Source organism: Rhamphochromis longiceps, linkage group LG14 (assembly GCF_057381845.1).
Source record: "Rhamphochromis longiceps isolate RC_006_pf linkage group LG14, R_longiceps_female_GT1.1, whole genome shotgun sequence".
Classification (NCBI taxonomy): domain Eukaryota; kingdom Metazoa; phylum Chordata; class Actinopteri; order Cichliformes; family Cichlidae; genus Rhamphochromis; species Rhamphochromis longiceps.
The window spans coordinates 15,874,031-15,886,352 of NC_140570.1; the positions used below are offsets into that span (position 1 = coordinate 15,874,031).

The 12,322-nt window shown below is 40.3% G+C and overlaps 1 protein-coding gene across 1 annotated transcript in view; it reads left to right on the top strand.

The window, feature by feature from the left end:
• The window catches only part of veph1 (ventricular zone expressed PH domain-containing 1), an 89,996-nt gene that overhangs the window by 63,785 nt on the left and 13,889 nt on the right, over positions 1 to 12,322 (top strand). Inside the window, exon 13 of the mRNA XM_085380690.1 lies at positions 5,569 to 5,686. Coding sequence (XP_085236816.1) covers positions 5,569 to 5,686 — 118 coding nt within the window. The remainder of the gene's footprint in view (positions 1 to 5,568; positions 5,687 to 12,322) is intronic.

Sequence of the window (12,322 nt, forward strand, 5' to 3'; positions counted from 1 at the left end):
AAGTCCGTGGAAGGAGGTGATTGAAAAGTATTGTTTCACTCAGTTTGCCCAGCGCGTGAGAGTTTGTTGATACAACTGTGGTGAAGATAACTTTTGATGGAGGGAGAGGAGGGAGGAAGGCGGGGTACTCGAAGATAAAGATGGGGCCGAGGCTGTGATTAGATAAAGATGCTCGGGGACGAAACAAGGGTAGAGGAGACAGCTGACCTCTGCGTGTGCCCGTGTGAAAGGAGTTTTATAGTCAGGACCCCGGCCTGCCAGACAGAGCCGCAGATGAAAGTCCGCAGGAACAGAAATAAAGCACGTCCCTGTTTATTGCTTCAGTCCGCCTCTCCTCCACTCCCCCTTCCCAACACTCCCTCTTCTTATCCACTCACCTTTCTCCAGACGTACACTCCCCTCCCTCCTCCTCCTTCCTGCTTCAGTCTCATTCAGTTTTCTCTGCGGAAATTTCACCTTTATTCTTACAACCTCATCAACCACATTTTTTCCCTCCATTTCTGGAGTTAATAACAGTTTGGCTTCTTAAAAAATCTTTTATCATTCCCAGTTTATTAGAATATCTGGATTTATGTTAGAAAAAAATGAATAAGATAAGATTTTAAATGGCAAAAACAACCTTAAGGACGCATTTTGCAGATTTGGTACATTGAGCATTGTTGCAGTTGCCGTCAGCCATGTGCACTGGCAATCTCGAATCTTGATGAAAATATAATTGTAAACTTAAACAAAATGATGAAAGGAGAGAGAGGAATGATAGAGAGAGGTGCACAAAGGGGGTTTAGTGAAATCTCTGCGAGGACAGACAGATTACATTCAGACGCACATAATCCAGCCTTTGTTTCTTCATCTCTTTATTGAATCCACCTTTGGGGGCTTGATGAATCAAACATGGCCATGTTTGTCCACACAAGCTGTTGCCCGGCTGCAAATTCATCTCTCCAACCTCAGCAGCATCAAAGCTCACATTTGAAAACACATACTGGATGTTTGTTCCGTGCATTACGGCCTTTCAGTTGCGATAATTTGATTAGACACATACGCTGGAGTTTAAGGCATTCTTGTAATGGGCTCTGGAAGCAAATACATCTGATCTTACTCATTTTTCTTTGTTGGTCATTCATTTCTTCTTGTATTTTGCAGCAGATGTCGGGTTTGCATTCACTGTTAGACACTGTTGCTCAACCTCTGACTCACAGCCGGTCCTTTTATCTTCTCTCTGCTTCTGTCTCCAGTTGCTGCTTTTCAGAGGTTTGCTGTGTCATCGGTAAACGATGTTAAAGCTATTTCAGTAGTTGGCTCCTTGAAGGTCCGTAGAAAAGCTGTTTCTGCTTTTTCTTTTTCACTTGTAAAGCAAACAAAGACGAGATTCAGGTGAGTCTAAACTACGACACGATTCATGAGTCGTTCTGGTTTCTCATCCATCCACAGAACAACACCGTCAGGTCAGGTCAGTTTCATAATTTGCTGGACAAAGGCGGTTTGTGTATTTTTGTCTTTGTACATCACCAATTTGTGATTGAAGTGCAGACTTCCAACTTCAATTCAAGGAATTTTACAATTTGTTGGGTTTTTTTTTGCATTTGCTGTTCAGGATATTTGATATGATTCAAAGTGTTTAATATATTTTAACTATAATTTTAAATATGAGGTCCAAAGAGAGATGTCAGTGCAAGTGAGGCAGGCCATCGTTAGGCCGGAAAAAAAACAAAATAAACCTGTCAGTGTGATAGAGAGTGAGAACAAAAAAATCCGGACTGACTAAATCTAAAAACAATAAATTCACTGAGCAGCTCAGCAACACCAAAAAATGCCTCAAGTACCACAAAACGCGACCGAAGTGGCCGACAGGATTATTCCCATGGAAAAACAGCTTCACAGCATCAAACCAAGTCAAGAACACTCTCGGGGAGGTAAGAGTGTCAAGGTCTATAATTAAGAGATGCCTTCATGAATGTGAAAACAGTGGATTTACAACAAGCTGCAAACCACTGATTACACTCAAGAACAAGAAGGACAAATTAGACAGAAAACACTTTTAAAAAGCCTGCGCAGATCTGAAAGACATAGAAAAGACAAACAAAACCAAGACAAATGGTGAATGATGGGAAGAGAAAACAGGCATGTATGGCTGCCAGTAGAAGGAGGTCACTAGTGTTTATGGATGATGTGACTGCTGATAGAGCAAGATTTGATTTGTAATTGTAATGCATGAACATATATTTTTAATATATAATCAAATGCTACCACAGCCTGATAAGCACTCCTTTTAAAACGGGTGGAGTGGTTCTTTAACTATATTAACATTTGGTAGATAACCCCACCTTTGACGCTATTTAAAGACGGCTGTAAAAAGTCGTGACACCCTCTGTGGGTTTACATTGGAGCCAGTTTGAAGCTCAGAGGTGCAGCTTACTGACATTTCCTGGAAATACTGCCTGGAGCTGCAGATGGCCAACGTTAGATACTTTAGCTAAATCCTGCTAACATATTATAATCAGTTAAAACAATAAACGCTCTCCTATATTTCCAGATAGCAACATATTAGGAACGTATTAGCGTAATTATGAAACACAGTGGAACTACGTGTGGGGGGAAGATGTGCACTGTATTTTCTAACATATTTGGTACCTCTGCAGTGTAGTAGAGTACAAGTATAAAACAGTATATTGCGAAAACAGTCGGGTAACATATTTGTCATACCATTCGACTCTCATCTCCTCGTCTTCTCTTTTATCCTTTCACTAACTTTCTTGTCTTTCGCTCCTGCTTTTCTTTTGCAAATCTTTTTCTGCATTTGTTCATTTTGAAGCTTACATCTCCTGAAGACCACTCGGTCCACTGCACGTTATGAGTATATTAATGTTGGCGTAAACCCACAGATGTTCGGTCTCTCCCAAACCACATATGGTCTGGGTTTATCTGTATCTGCAGGCAAATCCCCTTCATTTTTAGTCATTTAAGTAGTAATAACATAAAAAATCAGATGTGACATCTTTCCTTTTTAACATCAAGGGGGATAAATTAAAACACACTAGTAGCTCAGCACAGTGTAGCTACATTCAGTTTTTTCTTATAGTCATTTAAATCCATCTGCATTTGTTAGCCTGCTTGCTGAAGTCAGAAGTTTTACTGATGATCAGTGTGCAAGAGCTGTTTTTAGAGAAATCCTGGAGCCGCGTGTATGTGGTAGGCTTGTTTCTGGGGTATTTGAACTGTGCAATCATGATAAAAGAGATCTGGGAAACCACATAACAGCACTGCAGAAACATGGTTTTAGTTAAAGATAATGTAAATTTATGGTAAATGTACGGTATATGTAAAAAAACAAAACAAAACTAATGGTAGTGATCGATCATTTTCATGTTTTTCTCCAAGGAAGAAAAAAAGAAATATGTCAAGTGTCACTGAAGTGTGTTTGTGTGAATTCAAAGTGAAGTATAACTCTTACCATGTGCAGGAGGTCTTGTGGGATTTCTGGTGGGGGTCTAGTCTTCCATTGTTTGCTCTTCTGACACAGATGCAAAGTTGATATTTTCAGGATTTTTGTTAAGTAGCTACTTCTTAGAGTTAAGAATCCCTTATGCATGTGTGATTTTGTATTTGCTTATGCCCTGAGCTGTTTAACAACCACAGGAATGTTAGTATAATCTAAATAAAACATAGATATATATAAAAATCCCCCGCTCGCCGCTGCGGGTGGTTCATCCTTCAAGCTCGGGTGCTCTCCCAGGGGCCCGGGGGCTTGAGGGGCCTGCGCAGTGTCTTAGCTGTTCCTAGGACGGCGCTCTTCTAGACAGAGATCTCAAATGTTGTTCCTGGGAGTGGGAACCACTCTTCCCAGCCTGGGGGTGACTGCACCGAGTGCTCCGGTTACCACTGGGACCACTGTTGCCTTCACCTTCCACATCTTCTCGAGTTCTTCTGTGAGCCCTTGGTATTTCTCGAGCTTCTCGTGTTCCTTCTTCCTGACGTTGCTGTCATTCGGTAATTCTGTAAACTCTTTGAAAGGTCTTTTAGTGCTTTTCGTGCAAGGGTCTGTGTGTTGCATGTAAACCACAAAGTGACGAGTATAATAATAACAGCAATCCGGAGCTACGCCAGCAGCTCAGGAAAAGCTCCGGAAAAGTGCAGCAATCAGTGCAAGAATTCTTCCATGAACTTGATCATGATTGTTTTAACCCACTTAAACACATCTTTTAATGAAATGTTTTTTATTCTTTTTTATTAAAAAGAATATATTTAACATTTATGACAGATAGTTAGATAAGTAGATACTTTATGGATCCCACAAAAGAAATTGTTGTTTTATAGCAGCATGATAAAGGATGAAAATAGTACAGTCTACAATAAAATTAAAGTTACACTGTTATGTATGATTTAATCTCTTTGTTTTTGAGTTACCTCAGTTACAGCTGCTCCGGTCCCTTGATTGATGAGCCAAGAGGTGAAAAGGGGGCGGAGCAAGCCTAGATGGAGAACTGCAAATTGGCTCATTCCATAGCTCTGGATCATGGGGGGGAAATGGAGTTCGTTATGTTAGTTTCAGTTAGGTTTTGTGTGTTTTTGTGGGCTGATCAGCCCTATTTAAGTTTCTTTGTCTCATTTAGGGAGGTCAGTTTGTTTGAGTTGCCAGTATTGTTTGTTGTTAACTTTGAGTAGATTTCTGTTACTTTGACCTCTTTTATGGGCACAAGATTTTGATTTTTTTGTATAATTTAACCACCTTTGTTTTTGGGTTAAATAAAAAAACTTTTTTTCGGGACTTTAACCTGTGCCTGACTTTCTTTCACTCGCTCAATCACAAGGGGTTTTATAACACGAGAGAGTATAAACAGGTATATATACAACAGTGAGAAAAACAAAGAAGTGAAAATTGATTAATTAAATGCATTAATAAATACTATGTAGACTATAAATCTAAGAATGATGTTGTAACTTTCACCTTCCTGTTTTGGCTAAGTCATCTTATGGTCCTCAGCTGGTCCTCGTCCTTTACCTGCTTTCTTCTTTTTAATTCAGCCCAAGCCTAATTTTTGTACGTGTTTTTTTGCCTTTTTCATGCAGATTCCAAAGCTTCCAATGATCCATCTTGGACACCACTCAGTTTTTTCTAATGTTAAATTCTTCTGCTTCAGCACAGATGCCTGATCTCTCCGTGATATTTCTCATTACATAGAGAAATGGGAGCTGAGCTGTCCCGCTGATGTACTCATTCCTTATCTTATCCATCCTGGTCACTCCCAGTATGAACATATGCACCTACAGCTCTGCCTCCTGTCTTTTTGGTATTGCCAACACCTCAAACAATGCATCATAGCATGCCATCTTGTAAATCTACCCTTTCTCACTTGCTGGTATCTCTATGTTACAAATCATCCCTCACACTCCTCTCCACCCGCTCCACCCTGCCCGCATCCTGTTCTTACTCTCTCTTGTGCACTGTCCGCTGCTTTGGATGGAGGCAGTCACTATTGATCACAGCAGATAGAAAGTTTAAATAGGACAGTTTAGTATTTGAGATGCTCAGTTGTTCCATGTATTTGTTTCCTTTCCGTTTGCCTTCAGGACCTGGACAACCTTCAGATCCAGCTAGAAGAGGTGCGCTTCTTCGACTTGTTTGGATACAGTGAGGAGGAAGGAGGCTGGCTCTGCTTCATGTGTAACAACCCTGAGAAAGCTACAGGTACACACACGCACACATATATGCACGCTAAGACGGGCACTGAGAATAGAAGGAATGAAGAAATGAGCTCTTCTTATCTGAAAATTGAAGCCCTCCACCTTTATAAACACTTCACTGTACATTTCCGCTCTTGCATATCGTCAAACATTGAAATTACACACTTTGCCTCACACACTTTGTCCTCCTGCGGTTTCCCCTGAATGGCTCCCATCCTTTTCTGTCTTCAGAGGAATGAACAACAACTAAAGTGGGATTTTAAAAGATTGCTTTCTCATTTCATGTCATCTCACCAGCTCTCTTGGGCACAGTTTTCTCTCTCTGGGGAGCTCCATGGGATGTTTTCCCTCAGAATGCCTTCGAGGCACATGACCTTTCCCCGGAAAAGTCAAGGAAAGTGCAGCAGAGAGCAGCTCTTACAAAACAGCTGCCACCCTGATTTAAGCATTTTTAAAGTCACTATAAGCAGTCAGTCACTTCCACCATGACTCAGATGTGATTGCTTTACTTTGGACTGGTGACCTTTCGGTGAGTGCTTTGTGCTGATGAAGTAAGACTTGGAATAAAGATCAAATCTTAAATCACTGTTGGTTTGAAAATTGCAGTGCTTAAAAATGTATAAACCATTCATAGTTTGCTACATTTCTGCATAAATACTACCAGAAAGTCCCAAAATCAAATAAAGAGAAGCCAGTTTAAAGCTAAACTCATTCTACGATCAGGTTTTAATGAAAGAGATTCGGGACCATTGCTAACCTCTCCTGGAGTGCTCAAGCAGAGATCCCTCCAGGAGCGAGGCATGTAATCTAGTCACGTAATAGTAGTCGTGTAATAAAGTTTAACTGTAAGATGCTCCATGTGTGCGCGAGTGAGTGAGAGTAACATCAGTGGTATGTAGCCTCATCCGTCTGTGAGAGCGTGGCGATAGATGTAGCTGCAGCGCACAGAATGTGCTTAAGTGAAGTGTGTTCACTTCATCTTAATGGAATGAAGTCCAAGTTGGCCCAGATATGAAAGCAAGTAACGAGCTATGAACCAGGCTAAACGGGTAGGAGCCATCAATCAGACAGAGCATGAAACGTGTTTTAAGCTAAACATTTCTTCGCATTTTTGTAGATGTTTAAATATCATTTATTAAAAATACTGAGGAACTTTTACTTTGTGCCATGCATACATGAGAGATCACTAGGACATTTACTGTTGTATTGTAGCGTTAAATAAATAATTAGAGAATCAGCAGAAAGCCATATTCAAGTTTTGTGAGGTTTTCTTTCGCTTTATCTAATGAGAAAATTCTTATAAAAGGCAGGTATAACTAAAGACGCTGCCTCTGTCTGTGTGTGTGGCAACATCTCAAATAGATGGACTACAGGTCTAGATTGGCTAACCCTAATGTTCAGGCCAGCTGTGGATACTTGGAATAACACACAGATCACAGTCCACTTGGATGTGGCTCTTTATAATAATCAGAAATCAGATGAGATTAATGAGAAGTCTGTTTAAACAAATGATCTTCATACATTTAAGTGGTATTGACATTTATATGGCTCATTTCAAGACTCCTTGATATAAACAATACAGAAGCCAATTGAACTCCATTCTTTGCGCTCCGCTGCTAACCGGTGCATTCACTGACCTGGCTGAATGACTGCAAGGAATGGATGGTTACCTTTTTAGACTCGTGCCAGTTTCTCTTCATTACAGGAGGATTTAGAAGGGGAACAGTGATACCCTGTGTCCCTGTGGGGCTCTGTGTGTGTCTGTGTGTGCCTACAGTACTGTGCAAAAGTCCAGAGCCACTCCCAACATCTTTGTATTTTGCCAGAGTTTGTTCTCATTTTTCAAGTGCTCTTGAGCAGCTGTTCTCCATGTGTTTCGAACTTTTTCTTAGGACATTGGCTGCTTTTTCACTTTGATTCAGTCCAGTCGTTGTAGCATTTGCAGAGAAATGTTTTTTTGGGTTTTTTTAGCCACTTAGCACTGCCCTATGAATCATCATAAAAAAACTCACAGGATGAAGCAGTGTTGTCTACACATAACAGATAACTTCGCAACAACCCATTTTCAAATGGTATCTTTAGGCACTTTGTTACCAGCGGCCTGTCACAACAACATATAACACATGTCCTCATTTATTAAGTTGAATCTACATAAAATGCCAACGATAACAAATGACCAAGCGCAAACACTGTGCTGCTGTACTGAAGAAGATTTTTTCTGACAACTTTTTACTTTTACTTCCTACATTTTTAAACAAATATCTGGACTTTCTAAGTAAAGAGAGTCTGTACTTTGTCAACTCTGCACAATTTAGCAGACATAAAATAGTGTTTTATGTCTGTCAAAATAGTATTTTCAGGGTGTCCTTACAAAAACTAAGGAAACCAGAGAAGTGGAAGACAGAACAAGAGGTAGAAGGCCTAAAAAATTATCTATGGCAGATAGTAGCAGAAGTATCTTAGGTGTAGGGATGGGTACCGGTGTCCGGTGCCATATAAACGGTAGTAACCAGACCGAAAAGCAGCGCACATTTCGGTGCTTTATTTCGGTGCTTTTTTTTCCTGAGCTGTGATACACTTCTAGCCAATCATTTTACGTTTCCGAGGATAGTAGGCGGGTCCAGGTACGTACGTTCTTTTAGAGCAGAGCTACAGATTAAAAATGTCCAAGGCGAAGCGGTCAAAAGTCTGGCTGTACTTCACAGCAAAATATGCAAACTCAGCAGCCTGCAACAAGTGCTTTAAGCTGATACTGTGATACTGTCAAAGGAGGTAACACCTCAAATCCGATTAAACAGCTGGCGACGCATAGCGTTTTTTTAAAAGCCCAGAAATGCGCCGTATTTGATAGCTTGCTGTGAGACCTCACATCGAGCACATCTACTGCGGGTGGGTTGCCTGTTATCGGACCCGGAGTTAGCAACATCCCCAAAAACCCGAAGAGGAGAGTCCTGGCCCCTAGCCCTGCCAGTGTAGCAGAAATGATGACGGATGATGATGCAGCAGCAGCCATTCTTCTCTGCGTGAGTAGCTTAATGTTGTTCGTGTGTAATTTACGTTGAGTAGGCTAACCACGTTATTACATTAATGCATGTAAGGTGAACTAGCAAACATCATCATAGCTACATGCGGCTGTCTTCTTGTTTGATGACAGATACTCCCTTCACCCTGGCCAAAAAGGCTAAAATGACCAAAGAAAAAGAGGGAAACAGTTAAACATGAGAGGTTTTTGGACAAAGTTTGTGTTTTTTCCATTGTTTAAGCACTGCTTCCAGCCAAGAGTGATACCATATATGCCCCATAGCTGCAGAAAAGGCACACATTGTTATCTTTTTACAAAAAACCAGCTGAACATGAGAGGTTTTTGGACCAATTTTGTGTTCTCCATTCTTTAAGCACCGGTTTGAGCACCGTTTGAGCACCGTTTAAGCACCGGCACCGTTTCAAAAGTACCGATTTGGCACCGGTATCGGATAAAACCTAAACGATACCCATCCCTACTTAAGTGTCCATAAGATATTAAGATACTGTTAAATGTCTTTATGTCCTTAAGAAATAGGGGGAAAAATCCAACAAAGACCACCAGAATTGGACTCAGTGGCAGGGTGGCTGTGAGGAAAAAGGGAGAAAAGTCTGAAGTACAGCAAATTAGACAAGAACTGGACTGAAAATCAGTAGCAGCAAGTCTGATGAATCCAGATTTAAAATTCTTGGTTCAAATCCTCATCGATATCTTATCGAAACTGATAGAATTATGAATGCAGAAAAGTACCATCAGATTTTGATCCACCATACGATACCAGCTGGAAAACATCTGATATCTAACAGCTTCATTTTCCAGCACAACAGTGATCCCAAATGCACTGCCAATGCAGTAAAAGCATATCTTTATATGATTGTAGGGTCTTTATGTTCCAATATAAAGGACCTTGAGGTGACTATTGGCACTATATGAATTGAATTGAGTTGAAAACACACAATGGCACTTATCAGTCATGGATCGGCCTCCCAGAGTCTGGACCTCAACATTACTGTAGCATGCACATTAATCTCATGTCGACAGAGAACATAAATGCAGCCAACATCCAGAGAAGAGCTTTGAATGTCCTTCAAGGAGCCTGGAGAAATATTCCTGAAGACTGCTTAAAGAAATATTCAGTCCTGTTTGAATTGTATGGACTCTGTTTTTTGTCTTTCAGTCTGTATTTTGATGAATATTTGCACATGATTCAATAAATCACTGCACCTGTGTCACATTCCCCTGACAAAATATAAAGAAGTGAGGTGTATAACAAGACTTTTGGACTACACCATACTGTGTATATATATACATGTTTCTTCTATGCATGGCTGTCTTGATCAGACTTGGACAGATGTTATAGTTTTTGTTTTCTAACAGTCCTTTTAGAAAGAGTATATTACGTTGAATACAAGTACATTTTTTAAATAAAATGATTGACACCAAGCCCTGCGGCAGATTGGCGACCTGTCCAGGGGGAGCTCTGCTTCTCGCCCTAAGACAGCTGGGATAGGCTCCAGCACCCTTGAGATCCTGAAAAGGATAAGCGGAAGAGGATGGATGGATGGATGATAGACACCACCTTTACAGATTTTTTGCACCTTGCATTTATTTCAGATAATTTAGTTTGTTGTCAAAGCGGTATTACATCTACCTGATGAGTACAAATCTGCCCAAATGACTCTTTTGTATTTAAACAGTTCAGTTAACCCAGCACATTATTATGGCACCTGGCTCTGATTAAAACACACAACAGATAAAAATCAGAACATGTACATTACTGATTACTGAGGACACTTGTTTGTTAAATTTAAAACAACCGAGTCAGAGAGAGAAGTGGCAAAGGAACCAAGGGTATCAGCTAATAGGCCCCGGGGGATATGGTTGCCAAACACCACAATTTCTGTTTTCTTTTCATTCAGGATAAGGGAGTTGCCCGAAAGCCATTCTCTGACTTCTCCCATGCACTCGAGGAAGCAGTGCAACGACGGAGCAATGTCGTCATGATCTAACTGAAAATATATTTTTATATCGTCGGCATAGATGTGACGAGAAATCTTATATTTTTTAAATTAAGCCTAGGGGGAGCATGTATAATGAGAATAGCATTAAAAACAAAACAAAACTAGATCCTCATTTTGAGTTTTGAGCCTCGGACTGGTACCGGTCCGAGGCCTGGGGGTTGGGGACCGCTGATTTAGGACATTCTTTGCCTTATATTTCTTTTCCAGTTTAATACCACAAATCTTTTAATCCAGAGCACTGTTGTTGGAATACACAAAGCATGGAGTTTTGATCTGTCTTGCAGAATTCGGAAAGGAATTCCCAAAAGAAGGTGCAATCTGATTGGCAGAATTTCCCGCTCCTAAACCTGTATGCATCATATCATTCACCAATGATGGTGCCTTCATAGATGTCCACGTTGCATGCCATGTGCTTCAGTATGTTCAAAGCATGTCGCTGGCAACAAATTCAAAGTGGCTTTTTTGATATTTATTCTCTAATTTTTAGGTAAATATAGAATTTTTAGTAATGAAGTAATTAAGAAATTATTGTATTCTGTTGTTTATACTTAATGCAGTGTTACCATTTTTTTCAATATGGGTTGTAATATGTAGCTACTGAAATAGTTTTTTTGAAAAGCCAAACTGTTGCCCAATTCAGGTCATTTTAGCAGAAAATGACCTGAATTGCTTCATTCAGTATGGAACAAATGCAAGATTTATTGCACTTGTTCTGTACTGGAAATGATTGCATTTATGCAGCCAGACTGGATTTACAGGAAATGTATTTCGCGGCTTTAGTCATGGCAGTACAGTTCATGGCACATGAACATGTTTTCACGTAAAGGAACGTGGTCATAAAACAAGACTGCAATAACGTATTCAAGGCCAAGACGGAAACTCAGAACCATCCCCTGGGAACTTAGTTGTCCAACTGAAAGCTGTCCAGTTTTTTAGCTGAAGTTACAGTAAATGACAGAAATACACTCAACTCATCTCCCTGAAAAAACTGGAATATTTTACTTTTAGATGGCTTTTTTTTCCCACATGTCCGTTCACATATTTACATGTATGCATGCTGTTCATATAGCAAGCGGCACCCAGCCAAGATTTGACTTTATAATACTTTATATGGTTGTGCTACAATGATTAAAAAATTAATTAATTAAAAGAACTTGCTGACTTGGCCAGAGTAGACTCAGAGGTTACACACACACACACACACACACACACACACACACACACACACACACACACACACACACACACACACACACACACACACACAGAGAGAGAGAGAACTTGTTTCATTTTTTAAAGCTAAAAAGGAAAAGCGCTTTTCACTTCAACTTATTATGGAGTGCAGCCCGTGGTTGGTACAACTCCATAATACTTTATGATATACTGTTGAGTTCAACTACTGGAATGTCTTTGAAGTGTGCGTTAATGACCAGTTCAGTGTGTGTGTGTGCGTGTATGTGTGGACATGCCTGAATACGGCACATACCAAGTGTGTCCTCTTATCCTGCGCTCCCTGGGCTGTTCAGTATTTTCACTTGGACAACATGCTGTTGCACTCACTTAACTGGCAAGCAGCAGAAGAGAAAGGGGAATAAAA